The following is a 22206-nucleotide window of genomic DNA, read 5'->3' on the forward strand; positions in this document are numbered from 1 at the left end:
TGATGTGCATTAAATGTTTATTTTTAGTAAAAACTTTGGTAAAATGTTGTCAATTCTTTGAGATTAATGACTTTGAATTGATCATATTAGTTGCAGTGTATTATTATTATTATTAATTAGCACTTCGTGTTTGAAAAGAGATCAGTTTTGTCCGAATGCCACAAATCCTGATCAAATTGTAGGATTCCAATTAAAAGTGCAATCGGTGGGGATCCTCACCGTCGTACTGGGAGTGGGAGATGTGCCACCGGTACGATGGCGAGGATTACTACGCGAAAGGCGTGGATGTGTCACCCACCCACCGACCCCGCCAAATCCCGATGCCTGAGTTGTCGTTCGCAGTCCAAACGAGCGGAAGGACCACGAATCTTTAGTTGGCTCCGTAAAGAACCATGACAACACAGACTCGAGCCGCCGTGGGTTTAACCTAATCAACCTCGTGTCCTTCCACAGCGGGGATTCCAGGAACAGAAGGAGAAAGGTGGAGACCAACGTCACGCGTGTGGCAGTCGGCAAGAGGGTTGCAGGGCCACGTGCGACGTAACGGCCTCATCCGTATTGGTATCGGACGAGACGGACGGTGCAATGGAGACGGTGGGATTGGTTGAGTGACATACAGCTGTCAAGGCGCAACTGTCACACTAATTACCCATGCTCAACACGGTGCGGTTACTGAAACCGGGGTTAGATTGGCAGCGATGGAGCCTGGGTTCGGTTGCAATTAAACATGTGGGGCCCAACGAGTCGGAGATGTACTCCGTTTGGGTTTTGGCGGTTGGAGCCGCCCAAGTGGCATGGAAACGGATGGGGTTTGACAGGCTGGGCTGACGCGACAGCAGCAACGATTCCGAGACTGGTTTTGTCGTCTTCTGCCACCTCACCGACTCTCCACTGTCACGCACAGAACCCTGATTCCTTGAACAAAAATTAATTATGTAAACGCACACAATAAAATAGACTGTCAATGTACCTATCTCAGTCAAAAATCCAAATCCTAGCTTAACAATACTTCGAAATATTTACGCCGTAAGGTACTGCTATAATTGTCGCAGCGTGGGTTTTCTTAATTGCACATACGAATGCGACCATGAACATCGTACCCAAGCTGTGCACACAGGACGAGTACGGAAGGAGGCGATACTCGGATTGGACGGTAGGGATCAAATCTGAGTCGGCCCGGGTGGGGCCATTCAAGTCGGTGCAGACACCGCGACAAGCTTCGCGCTTGGGAACCCGACGGTGAACCGTGTGGGATGGTCATTCGTGATAATAAAATTAATAAATCCAATTTAAGGACAAAAACAGAGAAGGACGCGTGTCCTCGTGCCAGCTGTATGTACGCAACTGCTTGCCCGCGTGGAAGAGGCCGGTACGCCCAACGGCCGACGACCGGTGTCTTCACCCGGCTGCTGCCGGTCAAACCACTTCCCTTCCTACACTTATCCTTCCTATATAGAGCCGACCACCTGCAGTCTCCCCTCTGCGCTCCACCGTCTCTTCCCGTCGAACGCGAGAACAGTAGATCAAATCGGTACGTTTTCTCGAACTATCGATTGGGTTTGAATCGATACTGCTTGGGAACCGAGCGCTATGGCGTCGGCAGGGAGCAGAAGCAAGGATTTGGGTCGGATCAAGGGACCCTGGAGCCCGGAGGAGGACGAGGCGCTTCGGAAGCTGGTGCAGCGCAACGGGCCGAGGAACTGGTCGCTTATAAGCAAGTCGATCCCGGGGAGGTCGGGGAAGTCGTGCCGGCTCAGGTGGTGCAACCAGCTGTCGCCGCAGGTGGAGCACCGCCCCTTCACGCCGGAGGAGGATGAGACCATCATCCGCGCCCACCGTCGCTTCGGCAACAGGTGGGCCACCATCGCTCGCCTCCTCTCGGGCCGGACCGACAACGCCGTCAAGAACCACTGGAACTCCACCCTCAAACGCAGGTATTCGGCCTCCGCTACTGCCGTCGACGGCGGTTTCGTCGTGGCAGCCGATCGGGAGGTCATGTCGGCGCGGCCTCTTTTAAGAACAAGCAGCGACGGACTGGTCCTCTCTTCGGGCGGTGCGGTACTCTGCTTGAGCTCCGAAAGCCCATCGGGATCAGATGTCAGCGATTCTAGCCACCACAGTCTTCCCATGATCTCTCCGGTCTCCACCGCTTCTCACGTCTATAGACCGGTGCCGAGAACAGGAGGTGTGGTACTCCCTTCATCATCTGCTCCCAACCATCATCTGACGGAGCCCTCTATCGCAGCCACAGCCACATCCCCTTCCCCAATTACCATAAAACATCCGTTGACTTCTCTAAGCCTCTCTCTCCCGGGATCCGATCCGATGGATACTTCCGATGACCACCACAGCGCCGATAATGACTACAGCAACCACAAGCAGCTCGAGCTTCTGCCGTCCGTGCCGACGCCCCTGCAGGCACGGTCGCCGTCTCCGCCGACGAGATCCGCGGACGCCACTGGTGCCGCTACATCGTCTGATGAGGACGAACGACGGTGGCATGCGCCGTTTCCCTTCGATGCGGAGTTCCTGACGGTGATGCAGGAGATGATCCGCGAGGAGGTGCGGAGCTACATGTCGAGCTTGGAGATGAGCGGTATGACGTGCTCGCAGTTTCCGCTGGCGTCGGATAACGTCCGTAATACCGTCATCAGACGGATCGGCGTCAGTGTCACGAGGATGGAGTAGATTAGGAGCTTTTAAATCGAAGGAAAAGACGACAATGTTCAAAGTCCATCGGGGAAAGAAGTAGAAGATGGAAAAGAACTATATGATGTTTCTTTGCAATGAAATGAGTGGGCGAAATGCGAGAGATCCAGTTAGTGCAAATGAAAGAAGGTGAAAATATTCCTTTCAATTTTTATGCACATAGTTTGGCTTACTCTGGAATATTTTCGCACTCATATAGAGTTTCTGATGTGCCGTAAATAGAGTTCGACCACTATAAATTGATATCTGGATCATTATATCGGGTTTATCTCGTATTACTTACAAGATGTTTAATGAGTGTAATGTTATTAACATGATTTTTTATTAATGATTCAGATTTAATGAGTTAATTAGTAGAAAAGGAATACTCATGACCTGATTACCCAACTTGTAGTCAGGGAGTCGGTATTAATTGAGAATTAATTTATTTGTTAAATTTAAATTTTGGTTATTCGAGAGTCAGATTTGGAGTTAATAAAGGTCTTTTCTGTTTGTCTTAGTTCGATCTCGATCTATGATAAATTCGTACTTTGAGAATGTCTTACCCTATAAAATTGGGTCTTAGATATTCTCGAAAAAATGTTCCTTTGATATTTTAGTTTGAGATTCAAAAACTTCAAAAACAACCCTAGAGATGAGTTCAAAAGTTTATTGAATGCATCTAAGGGGACTATTCCTATTATCGATATTGATGATGTGGAGCAGTTATGCCTTTCTCTTGGCCTTCATTATGATTGAATCGTGTCGAGTATGATAATGTGATAATGGTTCGATCAATTCAATCACGTGATATCAAGATATTATCCTATATATGATGGGGATATAAACAGGAATAACCTTTGTATAGGAACAAATACTAGAAGACCAAAATACGCAGCGGAATAAAATGGAAACACAATCAAACAGAACACCAAGATATACGTGGAAAACCCCTTCAATGTGAAGGGTAAAAACCACGGGGCAAACTAGAGATAATCCACTATGAGAATAATGAATATACAAATCTCAATCTCTTGCCCAAAACCCAAGCAACAACCACAAGAGAATAACTGGGATACAAGGATCACGTTACTGCCCACAATATCTAAAACCTCCCAAGTAATCACAGCAAGAGCCTACTGTAGATTTGATCTAACCTGAGATGAGAACACTGCTAGATGATTGTGAACAGTCTCTCTGCGTTGTCCTTGTCTTCTTCCCTTTCTTTCTCTTCCTCTTCTGCCTTGTTCTCCTTCTTCTCTTTGGAATCTCGTCGCTCCAAAGATCTGCCTCGTTGCTGCCTTTTTATAGCTTTAATCTGCCTCTAAAACGCAGCCACCACACCCCCCTAATCTTAATTAGGGTTAAGTTAAGAGGGGGTGTGAGCTGTGGGCTGATAAAGCCCACATGGGCTGAATATGGGCCATCAGCCCAACAACCTCCCCCTTCAGCCCATAAGAGAGGCTGTCCCATGACTCCTCAATGTGAAGCCATACCGACCAACTGTCGGCATATCTCCTGTCTTTCTTTTGTTAAGGTCTTCGTCAACATGTCTGCTCCGTTGTCATCTGTATGAATTTTCTGAAGCTGCAACTGCTTCTCTTCAAATACATTTCGAATCCAGTGGTATCTGACATCTATATGCTTTGACTTGGAATGAAACATTGGGTTCTTACACAAATGGATGGCACTCTGGCTGTCACAATGCACCACATAATTTTTCTGTTTCAGCCCCAATTCTTGTAAGAATATTTCATCCATAACATTTCTTTGCATACCTCTGTAGCAGCAATATATTCTGCTTCTGTGGTGGAGAGAGCAATACACCTTTGTAACCTGGATTGCCATGACACAGCTCCCCCTGCAAAAGTAAGTACATAACCTGAAGTAGACTTCCTCGTATCTATATCTCTTGCCATATCTGCATCTGTGTAACCTGTTAACGTAGGTGGTCCACCTCCAAAGCTTAAACAAACCTTAGAGCTCCCTCTGAGATATCTAAAAATCCACTTCACTGATGCCCAGTGCTCTTTGCCTGGATTTGCAAGAAATCTGCTAGTAACACCCACTGCATATGCGATGTCCGGCCTCGTACATACCATTGCATACATTAAACTTCCAACTGCTGAAGAATAAGGAACCTTTTGCATTTTCTCCTTCTCCTCATCACTTGACGGACTCTGTTCTGAGCACAACTTGAAGTGACCTGCAAGAGGAGAACCAACTGGCTTAGCATTGCTCATACTAAATCTTTCCAATACCTTCTCGATGTATTTCTCCTGTGACAACCAAATCTTCTTGTTTTTCCTGTCACGAGAAATCTGCATGCCTAGTATTTGCTTTGCTGGCCCCATGTCCTTCATTGCAAAAGACTCACTCAGTTCCTTCTTCAACCTGTCAATTTTAGACATATCTTTTCCAAGAATAAGCATGTCATCAACATAAAGTAAGAGAATAATAAAATCCTCACCAAACCATTTGATGTACACACAATGATCTGAAGCCGTTCTTTTGTATCCATTTTCTGTCATAAATGAATCAAACTTTCTGTACCACTGTCTTGGAGCTTGCTTTAGCCCATACAAGCTCTTCTTCAACTTGCAGACAAAATTATCTTTACCTTTGACTTTGAAGCCTTCTGGTTGCTCCATATAAATTTCCTCCTCCAAATCACCATGAAGGAAAGCTGTCTTCACATCTAACTACTCAACCTCCAAGTCCTGGCTAGCAGCAATACCAAGAGCAACACGAATAGAAGACATTTTAACAACAGGAGAAAATATCTCTTCAAAGTCAATACCTTTCTTTTGACCAAAGCCTTTCACAACCAATCTAGCTTTGTACTTTGATTGAGAACAATATTCTTGAGTCTTCAACCTAAAAACCCACTTGTTCTTCAAGGCCTTCATTCCATTTGGTAGCAGCACCAAATCATAAGTGTGGTTCTTCTGAAGAGCATCCATCTCTTCCTGCATAGCAACTAACCACTTCTCTTTCTGCTCACTCTCAACTGCTTCCTGGTAACTCTCTGGTTCACCTGCATCAGTAAGCATCACATACTCATCTGTAGAGTATCTTCTGGAAGGTTGACGTTGTCTAGAAGATCTTCTCAATTGAGGTTCTGTGGGAACTTGCTCTCCTACTTCTTCTTGCTCAACATGTCCTGCAGGTAAATCAATATCAGGCTCTACACTATTTTCCTGCACATCTCCCCCATCACCCTGATATACTGGAGGAATAACTGGGTCACAATCTGCTAATCCTTCTACAGAAGTCTTGGCTGGTGCCTTCTTCTTCAAATCCTCAAAGGTTTGATCCTCAAAGAAGACCACATCTCTACTCCTGAACACCTTCTGCTTTTCTGGATCCCAAAGCCTGTAACCAAACTGATCATGTGAGTAACCAAGAAAAATACATTCTTTAGACTTACCATCTAGCTTGGACCTCTCATTATCTAGAACATGTGCAAATGCACGACAACCAAACACTCTCAAATGCCTATAGGAAACATCTTTCCCTGACCATACATGCTCTGCAATATCACCATCTAGGGCTGTACATGGTGATAAGTTGATCACATCAACTGCAGTCCTCAAAGCCTCATCCCAAAACCTTTTGGGTAGCTTGGCCTGTGAAAGCATACATCTGATCTTTTCCATGATGGTGCGGTTCATCCTCTCTGCAATTGCATTATGCTGAGGTGTACCAGGAACTGTCATCTCATGTTGGATCCCATGCGACCTGCAATAGTCATTAAACAATCCCATATACTCACCACCATTATCTGATCTTATGCATTTCAATTTCCTTTCTGTCTCCCTTTCAACCCTGGCATGAAACTCTTTGAAGACATTAATAACCTGATCTTTGGTCTTCAAAGCATAAGCCCAAACTTTCCTGGAAAAATCATCTATAAAAGTGATAAAATAAAGTGCACCACTTATACCAAGAACATCAACAGATCCACCAGGAGTTTTTGTCCTCAAAAGACCACATACATCTGTATAAACACGGTCTAAGGCATGCATTTTTCTAGACAAAGCAGCACTAGCAAATGAAACTCTATGTTGTTTACCAGCCAAACAATCAATACAAGGGTTCAGATGTATACCTCTGAGATCTGGTAATACCTCTCTCTTGGAAAGAGCTTGCAGCCCCTTCTCGCTCATGTGTCCCAATCGCCTATGCCACAACTCCATACTGAAGTCTTTCTCTGTAGCATTTAACTGCTCACCATAAGCTTTAGCCTGCAACCTGTACAAAGTATGACATTTCTTTCCATTAGCTATAACAAGAGAACCCTTACTGAGCTTCCATTGCCCTCTGTGAAATCTGCTTTCATACTCTTCATCATCTAGTCTTCCAACTGAAATTAAATTTAGCCTCAAGTCAACCACATGCCTCACATCCTTAAGTACCAACTTACAGCCAAGGTTGGTCTTTAAATGGATATCACCCATGCCAATGATGTCTGCTGTGCCATAGTTGCCCATCTTGACAACACCAAAGTTTCCAGACCTGTATGTAGCAAAAAACTCCCTCCGTGGTGTAGCATGATAAGAAGCACCTGTGTCAATCACCCACTCAAGATCCTGACACACACAAGAAAAAATATCATCAGAAGGAGACAAAATCAAATAATCACCACCCTGCACTGTAGCTGTAGTATTATCCTTTGACTCTGTAGACTCCACTTCTTTTCCCTTTTTCTTGTTCTTCTTAGGTTGCTTACATTGGTTCTTGTAATGTCCTTTCTCACCACAGTTATAGCAAACAATATCTTTTCTTGATCTTGACTTGCTCCTACCCATACGTGAACTGCTTCTAGACTTTGGCCTTCCTCTGTTCTCTGAGATAAGTGCTTGTGAATCATTCTGAGATGTTGCCGAACTCTTTCTTCTCAACTCCTCATTCAACAAACTGCTTGTTACTTGACTCATAGTGACAATACCATCTGGCGCAAAATTACTAAGGGAAACCACCAGTGTCTCCCAACTTTCTGGTAATGAACTGAGAAGTAACAATGCCTGCAACTCATCATCAAGAGACATTCTCATAGAGGATAACTGGTTAGTAATACTCTGCATTTCATTCAAATGCTCAGCAATAGAAGCACCCTCTCTATATTTTAGGTTCACAAGTTTTCTGATAAAAAAAGCTTTGTTGCCAGTTGTTTTTCTTTCATAGAGACTTTCCAATTTTTTCCAAAGAGAATATGCAGAAATTTCAGTAGAAACATGGTGAAATACACTATCATCAAGCCACTGTCTAATAAATCCAATTGTTTTTCGATCTAACCTCTTCCACTCATCATCTATCATAGTTGTAGGTTTTGCACTATCCCCTTGCAAAGGTCCATACAAATCTTTGCAATACAAGAGATCTTCCATTCTTGGTTTCCATATCATCCAATTATTTCCATTCAAACTAATCATGCGAGAAATATTACTGGCCTCCATGTTCAAATACAAAAATTAAATCACCAAAACCCCGCTCTGATACCAGTTGATGGGGATATAAACAGGAATAACCTTTGTATAGGAACAAATACTAGAAGACCAAAATACGCAGCGGAATAAAATGGAAACACAATCAAACAGAACACCAAGATATACGTGGAAAACCCCTTCAATGTGAAGGGTAAAAACCACGGGGCAAACTAGAGATAATCCACTATGAGAATAATGAATATACAAATCTCAATCTCTTGCCCAAAACCCAAGCAACAACCACAAGAGAATAACTGGGATACAAGGATCACGTTACTGCCCACAATATCTAAAACCTCCCAAGTAATCACAGCAAGAGCCTACTGTAGATTTGATCTAACCTGAGATGAGAACACTGCTAGATGATTGTGAACAGTCTCTCTACATTGTCCTTGTCTTCTTCCCTTTCTTTCTCTTCCTCTTCTGCCTTGTTCTCCTTCTTCTCTTTGGAATCTCGTCGCTCCAAAGATCTGCCTCGTTGCTGCCTTTTTATAGCTTTAATCTGCCTCTAAAACGCAGCCACCACACCCCCCTAATCTTAATTAGGGTTAAGTTAAAAGGGGGTGTGAGCTGTGGGCTGATAAAGCCCACATGGGCTGAATATGGGCCATCAGCCCAACAATATAGTCTTAGGGTGTTAGACACATATCGTTTGCATAGGTTCGACATGTTGATAGCATGTCGACCATTCGGCTCTATGGTGTTAATCATGTCATCATTCTTATATGAGCATTAGAAATTTTAATGAACTCCATATATATGGCTAAGCATCTTAATATTGGAAGTGATCGATACAATTCATACATAAGAGATTTTATCATAAGACTATATACAATGGCACTAGCGTATGCAATTCCAATGTCAAGCATCTCATATGAATTTCCATCACATCATAAGAAAAATCATTTTAAGCTCTTCTTAATAACTTGATGAGGATAGATAAAACTTTTCTTAACAACTTGATGAGGATATATAAAACTTGCATGCTTAATTGTATCCAAAGGAGAATTTTTCGGTTTGGTAGGGGGGGGGGAGGTTGGATGGAAAGCTTGATAGATTAAAACGTGCAGGAAAGCTTAATCAAGAAGAGAAGGATTGCCATGACTTGCATATTGATATATTAAAACGTGATGAGAAAGCTTCATCAGTTTTATTAATATGAACATTATTTATGCTGGTTAGAGGGAAAGATTTTCGCTATCAAGATTAGGTAGTTATGAAAGATTTTCTCAGGTAATTGTCAAAATATTATATTCTATCATACTCCGATTGAGCTCCTATCAAGAACGTCGATCTTGGACTGATACAATGAAAATATTTTACTGGTTAGTGGTTTTGTGAAAGAACCTGCTAGTTGATCAGTCATATGTACGTGAGAAACACATAGTTGATTTTTAACAACTTGATCTCGAATAAAATGAAAGTCAATGACAATGTATTTCATGTGTGAGTGAAATAATAGATTGATGCATAGGTAGATAGCTCCGATATTATCACAATATATTATAGGAGTAAGGGTGGAGTTGAAATAAGTTCCTTTAGTAGATTCGTGACCCAATTGAGTTCTATAATAATAGTAGCGATAGCTCGGTATTCAACTTCAATTGTAAAACTTATGACTGTTTTATACTTCTTTGAACTTCAACTGATTGTATTTGCTCTAAGGAAGACAATATACCCCAAGGTAGATATCCTATCATCAATGTTTCCTACTTAATCAGCATCCATAAAGGCATGGAGGTTAAGTTATGAGTGTTTACAAAAAAAGAGTTTATGATTGAGGGTATCTTTTGTTGGGAAACGTAGATAGAGCATCATATGCATAGCAGAAGAACATAAAACAACAATCTCATATTTTTCGTAAAAAAATATTTTTCTCGTCGTGTGAATATTGGTGTGCAAAAAATCGTAAAACCAAAAACTAATGGTTAGATGGATAGCATGATAGATAAAAATGTGAAGGAAAGCTTAATCAAGAAGAGAAGGAAGGAGTGCCATGACTTGCATAATGATAGATTAAAACGTGATGAGAATGCTTCATCAGTTTCATTAATGAATCTTATTTATGCAGGTTAGAGGGAAAGATTTTCTCTATCAAGATCAGGTAGTTATGAGAGATTTTCTCAGGCAATTGTAAAAATCTTATCTTCTATCATGCCCCCGTAAGATTATGCTCCTATCAAGAACGTCGATCTTTATGAGAGAACTTGCTAGTTCATCAGTCATATGTATATGGGAAACACATAGTTGATGTTTGACAACTTGATCTCGGATGAAGTGAACGTCGATGATAATGTATTTCATGTGTGAGTGAAATAATAGATTAGTGCATAGGTAGGTGGCTCCGATATTATCACAATATATTATAGGAGTTAGGGTGGAGTTGAAGTAAGTTCCTTTAGTAGATTCAAGACCCAATTGAGTTCTATAACAGCGGTGGCGATAGCTCGGTATTAAACTTCAGTTGTAAACCTTATAACTGTTTTCTACTTCTTTGAACTTCAACTGATTGGATTGGCTCTAAGGAAGATAATATACACCTAGGTAGATGTCCTATCATCAATGTTCCCTATTCAATCAGCATCTATAAAGGCATGGAGATGAAGTTATGAGTGTTTACGAAAAAAGAGTCCATGATTGAGGGTCTCTTTTGTTGGGAAATCTAGACAGATCATCATATGCATAGCAGAAGAACATAAAACAAAAATCCCATATTTCTCATAAAAAAATATTTTCGTCGTCGTGTGAATATTGGTGCACAATAAATCGTAAAATCAAACAATAATTGTTAGATGGAAACTTGATTAATTAAAACGTGAAGGAAAGCTTAAAGAAGAGAAGGAAGGAGTGCCATGACTTGCATAATGATAGATTAAACCGTGATGAGAAAGCTTCATCAGTTTCATTAATATGAACCTTATTTATGCAGGTTAGAGGGAAATATTTTCTCTAAAAAGATCAGGTAGTTATGAGAGAATTTCTCAAGCAATTTTGAAAATATTATGTTCTATCATGCCCCCGTAAGATTGAGCTCCTATCAAGAACATCGATCTTGGACTAATACAATGAAAATATTTTGCAGGTTAGCGATTTTGTGAGAGAACCTGCTAGTTGAACAGTCATATGTACATGAGAAACGTGTAGTTCATGTTTGATAACTTGATCTCGGATGAAGTGAAAGTCAATGATAATGTATTTCAAGAGTTCGTTGGAAGTCTAGACGTTCGTTGAAAGTTCTATAGGAACTAGCCGAGAAGTCTCGGAGCTTACCAGAGAAGCTCATCGGAACTCGCCAAGAAGATCATCGTGAAGTCCAAGAGCTTGCCGGGAGTCCGCTGGAACATTGCCGAGAGATCGTCGAAAGTTCGCTAGAAGATCGCCGGAAGCCCGTCGGAAGAAACCAAGACTTACGGACTTATTTAGCTTAAGTATGTCTTGGATTTCGTAGTTAGCACATAATTGAGATTAATTTTGGGCCAACCCAATTATGAGCCAGTTGGGCCCATATAAGGACTGTGTTGGGCCCAATGAAAGGCCCAAACAGTGTCCCAAGAAGTGGCACCGTCGTGGCACAATCTCCGAGACTATGTCAAGCGGTAGTACCGCTAGTCTGGGCAGTGGTATCGCCCCTGGCAGGGTGTCAGGCGATGGTACCACCCAATGGTAGGGTGTCAGGTGGTGGTACTGCCTAGTGCAGTATTAGTGTCAGACTAACACTAGCGGTGGTACCGCCCAGCACAGGCGATGGTACCGTTCGTATCCAGGAAACCCGGGATGAGATATTTTTAGGCTCCAAGTTTGAATCAACTTGGGGCCTATAAATACCCCTCTTGTCCCTAGTTAATAACACAAGCCTAGAGTATTTAAAAGTAAGAAAACGCTGTTGCAATCACTTGAGAGATCCCCTCCTATAGTCTATGTTTAGAATTCTATTTAGGAGGAGTGTATGCTTGTAAAGGTTGACTCATAAACCTATGAAAAAGAGAATGTTGAATCTTGGATTTGATGATGACGTCAATTGTCATTTGTTATCTAATCCATATGTTGAGACAAGTGTGCAGGATTAACTACGATGAAAGTAAGACATGCAGTAGGAGTTGCGCCGGAATCAAGACTATGATCACATTGGGAGTTCGAGAGCTCGACGGAAGTTCAGACGGTCGTCGGAGGTTCTGCGGGAACAAATCCGAGAAGTCCAGGAGCTTGCCAAAAGAAGCTCGTCGGAACTCGCCAAGTGGATCGTCGCAAGTCCAGGAGTTTGCTGGAAGTCCGTCGGAGCATCGCCGGAGGTCGTTAGATGTTCGCCGGAAGCTCGCTGGAAGAAGCGATTGACGCACCGGAGCAAGTTGCAGTAAATGTCTTAAGAAATTCATAGTTAGCATGATGATTAAGTTAGAAATGGGAGGTGATCCCATTAACTTAATCTTGGGGCAATTGGGCCCTTGAAAGACCCTAATTACTTGGTCGGTGGTGGCACCGCCCAGGGCTCAGTCTCCGAGCTCTAGCTGGGCGGTGCAACCTCCTCTGACAGAGGTGCAATCGCCTGAGCTCGATCTCCGAGCTCTGGCAGGAGGTGCAACCGCCCCTGACAAGCGGTGCAACCGCCCAGAGGCTCAGTCTCCGAGCTCTGCCAGGCGGTGCAACCGCCCCAGTCAGGCGGTGCAACCACCAGACCTCGGAATTCCGGGAATTGACAGTTTTGAGCTCGAAATTCAAACTAGTTTGGGGCCTATAAATACCCCACTCTTTTAGCAATGAAAGAGAAATGAAAACCATCGAAATCCTGATCTTACTCTGTGATTTTTAGAGCTCAAAAGTGTTGTATGAGTTAAAAGTTCTTCTCCCTCTTTTCTTCCAAGTTCTGATCTTTTAAGAGAGGAGAGAAAATTCTGTAAGGGTTGTCTCCTAAGCCCGTCAAAAGGAGTGAAACTGTAAAAGGGTGGTTGGCCTTCGCCTATTGAAGGAAGGCCTCTAGTGGACGTCGGTGACCTCGTCGGTGGAGGAAGCCAGAAGTGGATGTAGGTCAAGATTGACCGAACCACTCTAAAATCACGGTGCTCTCTGGTTTGCATTTACTTTCAGCATATTATCTTTACTGCAAACCTCCTCAATAGCTTACTACCTTTTGCGAATTTACGATCGTGTTTCAAAGTTCAGTATTTTTCGAATCGGTGTTTAGACGTAAATCAGTTTTATCATACGAACATGATATTTCAATTTGCGCTTATATTCTGATTTCCATCATAACTGCAAACTGCCCTTATAGATTCGCTTTAACTACATCTTGCTTGATCACAAGTTAAAGTGATATACGAATCGGCTTTTCTACCGAAATCACTCTTATTATACGAACGCAGTTTTAATCGTCGAAAGTTTTCCGCTGCATTAATTCACCCCCCCCCCCCCCTTCTTAGTGCTCTTGATCCTAACAATTGGTATCAGAGCGAGGTTAACTCTCAAATGGATTAAAACCCAAGAGAGATGGCATATGCCGAAAACCAAGAGGGCTATTCTATTACACGTCCACCCATGTTCAATGGGACGGACTGCACCTATTAGAATACCCGAATAAGGATCTTCCTTATTTCAATGGATTTTGAACTTTGGAATCTTGTCGAAAATGGATTTTCGAAGTCTTCTCTTCCAATGATCGATTGGAATGAATTGGAGAAGAAACTTTCGCTCAAAGATCATAAAGATAAAATATCATATCATGAGAGATAAAATATCATGAGATAAAAGGAATTGTACATAAAAATCATATCATGAGAGATAAAATATCAAAGATCATAAAGATAAATCATGAGTATCAAGAGACATATTATGATTCTTTTTGGATAACTCAAATAGTGAAAAGAAAGAATCATAGTAGACAATCTTGATTAATAAAAAGAATTTTCAAGTTAAAATTCTGAGAATTCAAGAGAAACCATGATTCATTTTAGCAAATCTCCTCTTAAATAAATAACGAAAATAATTCTTAGAAGATCATGATATAGATACAATTCATTCAATCTTGTAGGAGAACAAGATCTCAATTCATGCATATGAAATCTCAAGTTTTAAATATAAAAAAATTAAGATAAATCTCATTCAAATTCAAATCGTCACATTAAAATCATTTTCTAGTGTTTCAATTCATAAGATTGATTTCATAGAAGTATGCATTTTTCATTTATGCCAAATAAAAATATGCATCAACATTTAGGATCGAAAAATAAATTGTCATAAAAACCATGCTTATAACCGAAAAAGCCGCTTTTATTACCATGAAAATCAATAGTTCATAAATGACAAAAATCATCATGCATCATTTCAAAAGATAAACTCATTAAGCATAATCATTATGCATTAAATTATCAAGCATAATTTCATTAAAAATGAAGCATTTTTAATCGTAAGAAATATAAAAATTATCAAGATACACAGTATTATATTATTAAAACATCAAGCATGATTTCATAAGGTATTTTTAATTAATATCATTTTGTTTGTTTATCACATGTAATTTTCATTACCATTATTAGAAGGATAAGCCTGATTATTAATTTTTTTATATTTTTATTACATTATTAAACATATAATTTTCAAGAAAATTAATTCTAAACTAAATTAAAAATAACTCATGAAAAGCATTATGTAATTTCGAAATAAATAAAGGGCATTTTGATTACCTCATCGTTGAAAGTCGTTAAGGCGTAGTTTGCCACTTTGCCTTTGTTGATTTTTTCTTCATCTTCGGAGGAGCTCGATTCATCCCAAAGTGCTTCCCTCTTCTTATGTTCATAACAAGTAGTTGTGTTCTTTTTGTTCTTTAATTTTTATTTCATGAACTTTTTAAATTTCATAGTGATGAGTTCAAGTTCACCATCACTTGAGCTTATGCTCGAGTGGTCTTCAATTGTTCTTAGTCCGAAATCCTTCCTGTTCTTTAGAAGGTGGTTCTCAAGTTCTTCACATGCATTGCATGTCATTTCATAGGTCATTAGAGACCCGATAAATTCTTCGATCAAAAAGGTATTCAAATTTTTTGATTCTTGAATAGCCGTTACTTTTGAATCCCAACTCTTATTAAGAGAACATAAAATTTTGTTTACAAGTTCAAGATTCGAAAATCTTTTACCAAGAGCTTTTAAACCATTGACGACATCCATAAAACGGGTGTAGATGTCTCCAATGGTTTCGCTTGGTTTCATACGAAACAGTTCAAAATCATGCATTAAAAAATTAACTTTAGAATCCTTAACACTACTTGTGCCTTCGTGTGTGATTTTAAGAGTGTGTTATATATTGAATGTCGTTTCGCATGTAGAAACCCGATTAAATTTCCTTTTGTCTAAGGCGCAAAATAAGGCATTCATAGCCTTTGCATTTAGAGAAAAAGCCTTCTTCTCCAAATCATTCCAATGGTTCATTGGAAGAGAAGACCTTTGAAAATCGGATTCGACTATATGCCATAAATTTAAATCCAAAGAAAGCAAGAAAACTCTCATTCGAGTTTTCTAATATGTGTAGTCCATCCAATTGAAAATTGGCAAATGAGAGAGTAACCCTCTTGAAAGCCGAAAAGAGTCATTTCTCTTTGGGTGTTAAATCAAATGAGAAAACGAGGCTCTGATACCAATTGTTAGGAACGGGATCAGCCCTAAGAAGGGCGGGGGGTGAATTGGTGCTGCAGTAAAACCACATCTTCAAAAATGTCAATTTAAAACTTTGTTGCGATTAAACTGGTTTCGTAAAGATGTTAACTTGAAATTGTACGGTAACGTAGTGAAGGAGGAATTCAGTTTGCAATAAGGTAAATATCAAGAAGTAAATACAAATTAGAGAACATGCCAATTTATAGTGGTTCGATCATCGTGACCTACATCCACTCCGCCGATTCCTCTTCCGTCGAGGCCACTGGCATCCACTATCAATCTTCCTTTAACAAGCAAAGATCAACCTCCTTCTTACACCCCTCTTCTCCTTTTCATAGGTTTAGAAGTCAACCTTTACAAGCACACACACTCTTCTCTAAACAGAATTCTAATCTTAGACTAGAGGAGGAGTCTCACAAGAGATTGCAACAGCATTTCTTTACTTTTAAACTCTCTATGCTTATGTATGTTAACTAGGGATAAGAGGGGTATTTATAGGATTCAAGTTGATTCAAACTTGGAGCCTAAAAACATCTCATCCTGGGTTTCCTAGGTACGGGCGGTACCACCGCCTGTGTTGGGCGGTACCACCTCTAGTGTCAGTTTGACACTAACACTGCACTGGACAGTACCACCGCCTAGTCTAGTGGTACCATCGCCTGGCAACCTGCCATTGGGCGATACCATCGCCTAGACTAGCGGTACCACCGCCTGACACCTTGCCAGGGTGGTACCACCGCCCAGATTGGTGGTACCACCGCCTAACATAGTCTCGAAGACTATGCCATGACGATGCCACTTCTTCGGACATTGTTTGGGCCTCTCATTGGGCCCAACACCGTCCTTACATGGGCCCAACTGGCCCCTAATTGGGTTGACCGAAATCCAAACCCAATTAAGTGCTAACTATGAAATCTAGGATATTTACTAAGCTAAACAAGTCCCTGTGTCTTAGTTTCTTCCGGCGAGCTCCCGGCGAACTTTCGACGAACTCTCGGGCAATGTTCCAGTAGACTCCCGGCAAGCTACTAGACTTCATGACGATCTTCTTGGCGAGTTCTGATGAGCTTCTTTAGCAAGCTCCTGGACTTCTCGGATGGTTCCTATAGAACTTCTGACAAATGTTTGGACTTCCGACGAACTCTCGAACTCCCAATAAAATCACGTCCTTGACTCCGGGACTTCATTTTGCTTTATGCCTTGCTATCGTAGTTAATCCTGCACATGTAACAATACACTTCGATCTAAACAATTAATACTAAGCATGAATCATGTTGTTTGGCATGTCATTGGTCACTCGACGCTTCGTCCGATTATTCAGCGCATCGTCCTCTCTTACGGCATATTGCCCAATCGACCAATTGACTCTGAAACTCCGATATCCTTGGTGCAATATTTGCTCTTCTTGGCCCGATGCCCGAATCCATGGCCCGAAGCCTTCTGTCGATACGTCGACCGATCCTTTGGCTCGACGTCCAATCTTCTGACATGTTTTCCTCCGGCCCAACATGATTCTTCCTGCTTTAATTGTCTCATCCTGATCGAAGCATCCTGCATCACTAAAAATGCAGATCAAATCATAAACACTTCTCAATTGGTTTCATCATCAAAATCTGAGATTCAACAGGAATAAGAGAGTTAGGGGAGAGAGAGGTCAACTAGGGTAAGATTAAGGAGAGAAGAGGGGTTAGGAGGGTTTAGGGTGGTTTAGGGTGGTTCTACCGCCAACCCTAGACTTGAAGGGCTTGGGATAAGGTTGTTGTGATAGTATCGCCAGCCTATGCATTGCTACCACCTTTGGATAGAGTGCATTAGTGGTAGTACTGCTAGTCCAACGATGCTACGATAAGACCCTTATTTTTTTCACCTATATACAAAATGATATAAAAAATCATTCATTCAAGTTTAACATACCTAATTTCTTTCTAATAAAATTTAATTATTCCTTATTTAATGGTTTAGTAAAAATATCTACTAGCTGGTATTTTATATCAATTAAATCCAATGTTATATTATGATTGTTTATATGATCCCTAATATCACACTTTATAGGGATATTTTTCAAACAAAGTCAATAATCTTCTAAAATATTTTTCATCCAAATTACATATATACAACATGCATTTACCGCAACATATTCAACTTTAGCTATAGATAGTTTAACAAAGTTTTAAGAAATCAAATCAAAAATTTTAGATTTAGGATACTATAATCCTATATTAAGTATTCCTTTTAAGTATATAAAAATTCTTTTTACAGTTTATAATATGATTGTTTAGGATTAAATTAAAATCTTATACAAAGCCTAATACTAAATAATATATTAGGTCTAGTTGTAGTAAGGTATAATAAATTACCTATAATGCCTCTATAAGCCTTTTGATCAAAGTATTCTCCTTCATTATCCATATCTAATTGAGTAGAAATGCTCATTAGTGTATTGATAACCTTATCATTGTCCATATAAAATTATTTTAATAGATCAATAGTATACTTGGTTTGACTAATGAAAATTTCATCATTTAGTTGTTGAATTTATAATCCTAGAAAAAATATTAATTTACCTATTAAACTCATTTCAAATTTTTAACTCATACTCTTAGCAAATGATTTATATAAAGATTCATTAGTAAAACCAAAAATAATATCATCAATATAAATTTAAATAATAAAAAATTATTTTTAAAATATTTAATAAATAATGTGATATCGATCTTGTCTTTTGAAAATTTATTTTTAATTAAAAAAAGGCTAAGTCTTTCATACCAAGTCTTGGGAGCTTATTTCAACCCATAGAAAGCCTTAAATAATTTATAAATATGATTTAAAAAAAATATCATTTTCAAATCTATATGGTTATTCAAGTAAACTTCTTTATAAATAAAATCATTAAGAAAAGTACTTTTGACATTTATTTGAAATAACTTAAAATTTTTAAAACATGTATAGGCAAAAAGTATCCTTCTAGCTTCAAGTCTGGTCATAGGAGTTGATTTCTTCGTAATCTAACTTTGTTGGTTGAAACTTGGTTGAAACTTTTGGCCACTAATCTAACTTTGTTTCGAATCATGATATCTTATTCATCTTTCTTATTTCTAAAGATATATTTAGTGCCAATTACAAATTGATCATTAAGTAATAAGTTTTAAAATGTATTTCTTTTAAATTGATTTGGCTTTTTTTTATGTATTATCGAGATCCATGAGTCATCTTTAAAAGAATCATCAATGCATTGACTCAAATTAAAATAAAAGAATAGTATTTGCATAAATATTTTTTAAACAAAATAATGAGTTTGAATATATTTTGATATGTCCCAGTAATTAGTTCATTAGAATATGCATCTATATACTTTTATTCCTTAGATATTATTTCTTTAGAAGTAGGTGTATCTAAGTTACTTGTGAGAGTAAAGTCCTCATTCAAATTTAATTTAAGATTATCATCAAAATTAACTTTCCAACTTCAAAAGATTCGTTAAAGACAACGTGAATAGATTCTTAAATAACTAATTATCTTTTATTAAAAACTTGATAAACTTTAGAGATAGAGAAGTATTAAGAAAAATGCCTTCGTCGAATTTTACATTAAAAAATTTTAAGGTATCCTTGACATTTAAAATAAAATATTTATAACAAAAAAACTTTAAAATATCAAAATATTTTGTCTTTTATTATTTCATAATTCATAAGGAGTTTTAGATATATAAGGTCTTATAAGGATCATATTCATGACATAACATGTTATGTTCATGGCTTCGATCCAAAAATATTTAAGTAGGTTATGTTTATTAAACATAGTCTTTGTCATCTCTATGAGCTCATATTCTTTTTCTCAATATCTTCAATTTGTTATGGATTTTTTAGAGTGAAGAAATTATGGTCATACCCATTCAAATCATAAAATTCTTAAAAATTATTATTTTTAAATTCATCATCATGATCAATATGAATAAAAAAATCATAAAATCTTTTCTTTATTTTGAACTTATTTATAAAATAATAAAATATTTAAAATAATTATTTTTATATGCTAAGAAATATGTCTAAATATATCTAATGTAGTCATTAATAATGAAAAAGACATATTTACTACCTCCTAGACTTTTGATATCAATAGATCCAAATAAATCCATGTGAATTAGTTGTAATGATCTATAGGTACATACTTGATTTTTAGGTTTGAAGCTACTTCTTATATATTTTTCTAATTAGCATACATCACAAATTTTATCATTAACAAATTTAATTTTAGGCGTTCCTCTTACAAGTTCTTTAGTTTTAATTTATGAAATTAATTTATGATCATTCAAAATTAAAAAATAAGTTACATCATAAAAATCATTAAGATCAATAATATAAACAATATCACTACTTAAAGCTATCATGGATTTATTCTTATTTGATATTTATATTATACAAGCATGAAAATCAAATTTAACATTGTATTTCTTATCACAAAGTTGGCTAATGCTTATTAAGTTGTGTTTTAAATCATCTATCAAAAGCATATCTTAAACTAAGAGATTTGACTTGTTACCGGTATTTCTAATAAAAATAATTTTTTCTTTGTTGTCTCTGAAATTAACATATCTTTCATCCCGGCTAGTAAGCGTTGAAAAGTTTATAAGATCTCCAATCATGTGTTTTGAGTATTTACTACCAAGATATAATCTTTTTCTCTTAGCTATTGTTTAGAGACATATCTACGAGAAAGAGAGATTTGTTTTATATACTAATTTAACTTTGAGTCCTTCCTAGATCCACCTTTCTTACCTTTTGGTTTTAAATCACTTATAGTTCCTTTGGGAACTCAAACTAATTTTAGATGACTATATATCTTAAGAGAGTATATTAAGCATAGTGACCAAATTTTTCATAAAAGTTATATTTTGTTAGGAACAAGAGCACTAAGAGGGGGGCGGGGGGGGGGGGGTTTAATTAGTGCAGCGGAAAACTTTCGACGATTTAAAACAACGTTCATACGATGAAATCATTTCCGATGTAAAACCGTTTTCGGAAACTTAACTTGAAAGCGAGTTCGTAAAGGAGTGCAACAAAAGTAAAGAGGAAGTAAAGCACATATAGAGGTTTGTAGTAAGGTAAGCAGCAAGAATAAATGTAAACCAGAGAGCACCGCAATTTTAGAGTGGTTCGGTCAATCTTGACCTACATCCACTTTTGGCTTCCTCCTCCGACGAGATCACTGACATCCACTAGAGGCCTTCCTTTAATAAGCGAAGGCCAACCACCCTTTTACAGTTTCACTCTTTTTGACGGGCTTATGAGACAACCCTTAGAGAATTTTCTCTCCTCTCTTAAAAGATCAAAACTTGGAAGAAAAGAGGGAGGAGAACTTCTAGCCTTTACAACACTTTTGAGCTCTAAAAATCACAGAGTAAGATTGGATTTCCGGTGCCCTTTCATGCAGGAAAGGGTGGGGTATATATAGGCCCAAAACTGGTTTGAATTTGAAGCTCAAAAATGTCATCTCCCGGATTTCCGGGGTCTTGGCGGTACTGCCGCCAGACTGGGTAGTACGATCGCCTGACAGAGCTCGGAGACCGAGCTCTGGCGGTGCCACCGCCCAGCTTTCCTGGGAGACTGAGCTCCTGGGCGTGCCACCGTCGGCCAGGAAATATGTGTCCGAATGGGCTGATCCATTCGACCCAATTTTTGTCTGTCAAGAGCCCAATTGCCCCCAGATTAAGTTAATGGGATCACCTCTCATTCCTAGCTTAATCTACATGCTAACTATGATATTTCTTAAGACATTTACTGCAACTTGCTCCGGTGCGTCAATCGCTTCTTCCGGCGAGCTTCCGACGAACCCTTAGTGATGCTCCGGCGGACTTCCGGCAAATCTCCTGGACTTGCGACGATCCACTTGGCGAGTTCCGACGAGCTTCTTTGGCAAACTCCTGGACTTCTCATATTTGTTCCCGCAGAACCTCCGACGACCATCCGGACTTCCGTCGAACTCTCGAACCCCTAACGTGATCATGGTCTTGACTCTGACGCAACTCCTGCTACATGTCTTACTGCCATCGTAGTTAATCTTGCACACTTATCTCAACATATGGATTATATAACAAATAACAATTGACTTCATCATCAAAATTCGAGATTCAACATATTTAACTTTAGAAGGAATATGCAGTGTAGATCCTTTTAAAAATTTAGTTAGCTTTTGAAGTATGCTACTACTTATAAAATCAATACATTCTTTTCTAAATGCATAATTTTATTTAGCAAGAATCATATTAAGTATATTTATTGTAGAAACTTGTTTTCTTTTTTAAAAGATTCTATTATATTATTACTGTTAATTTATTTTTGTAGGCAATGTTTTAAGCTTCTCATTCATGGCAATTAGCTTCTTTTTTTATT

At 38.9% G+C, this 22206-nt stretch overlaps 1 protein-coding gene across 1 annotated transcript; it reads left to right on the forward strand.

Annotated features, from left to right (window-relative positions):
* The first annotated feature begins 1451 nt into the window (after window positions 1-1451).
* On the forward strand, window positions 1452-2881 carry LOC135676590 (transcription factor MYB44-like). Its single transcript, XM_065187940.1, has one exon. The coding sequence runs from the start codon at window positions 1591-1593 to the stop codon at window positions 2686-2688; it is 1098 nt and encodes a 365-aa protein (XP_065044012.1). The 5' UTR covers window positions 1452-1590; the 3' UTR covers window positions 2689-2881.
* The last annotated feature ends 19325 nt before the right edge of the window (window positions 2882-22206 follow it).

This window comes from Musa acuminata, chromosome BXJ1-1, assembly GCF_036884655.1.
Source record: "Musa acuminata AAA Group cultivar baxijiao chromosome BXJ1-1, Cavendish_Baxijiao_AAA, whole genome shotgun sequence".
Lineage (NCBI taxonomy): Eukaryota > Viridiplantae > Streptophyta > Magnoliopsida > Zingiberales > Musaceae > Musa > Musa acuminata.

Excerpts from the sequence above, each read along its gene's own strand:
- LOC135676590 (XM_065187940.1), top strand. The coding sequence starts at position 1,591 with ATGGCGTCGGCAGGGAGCAGAAGCAAGGATTTGGGTCGGATCAAGGGA.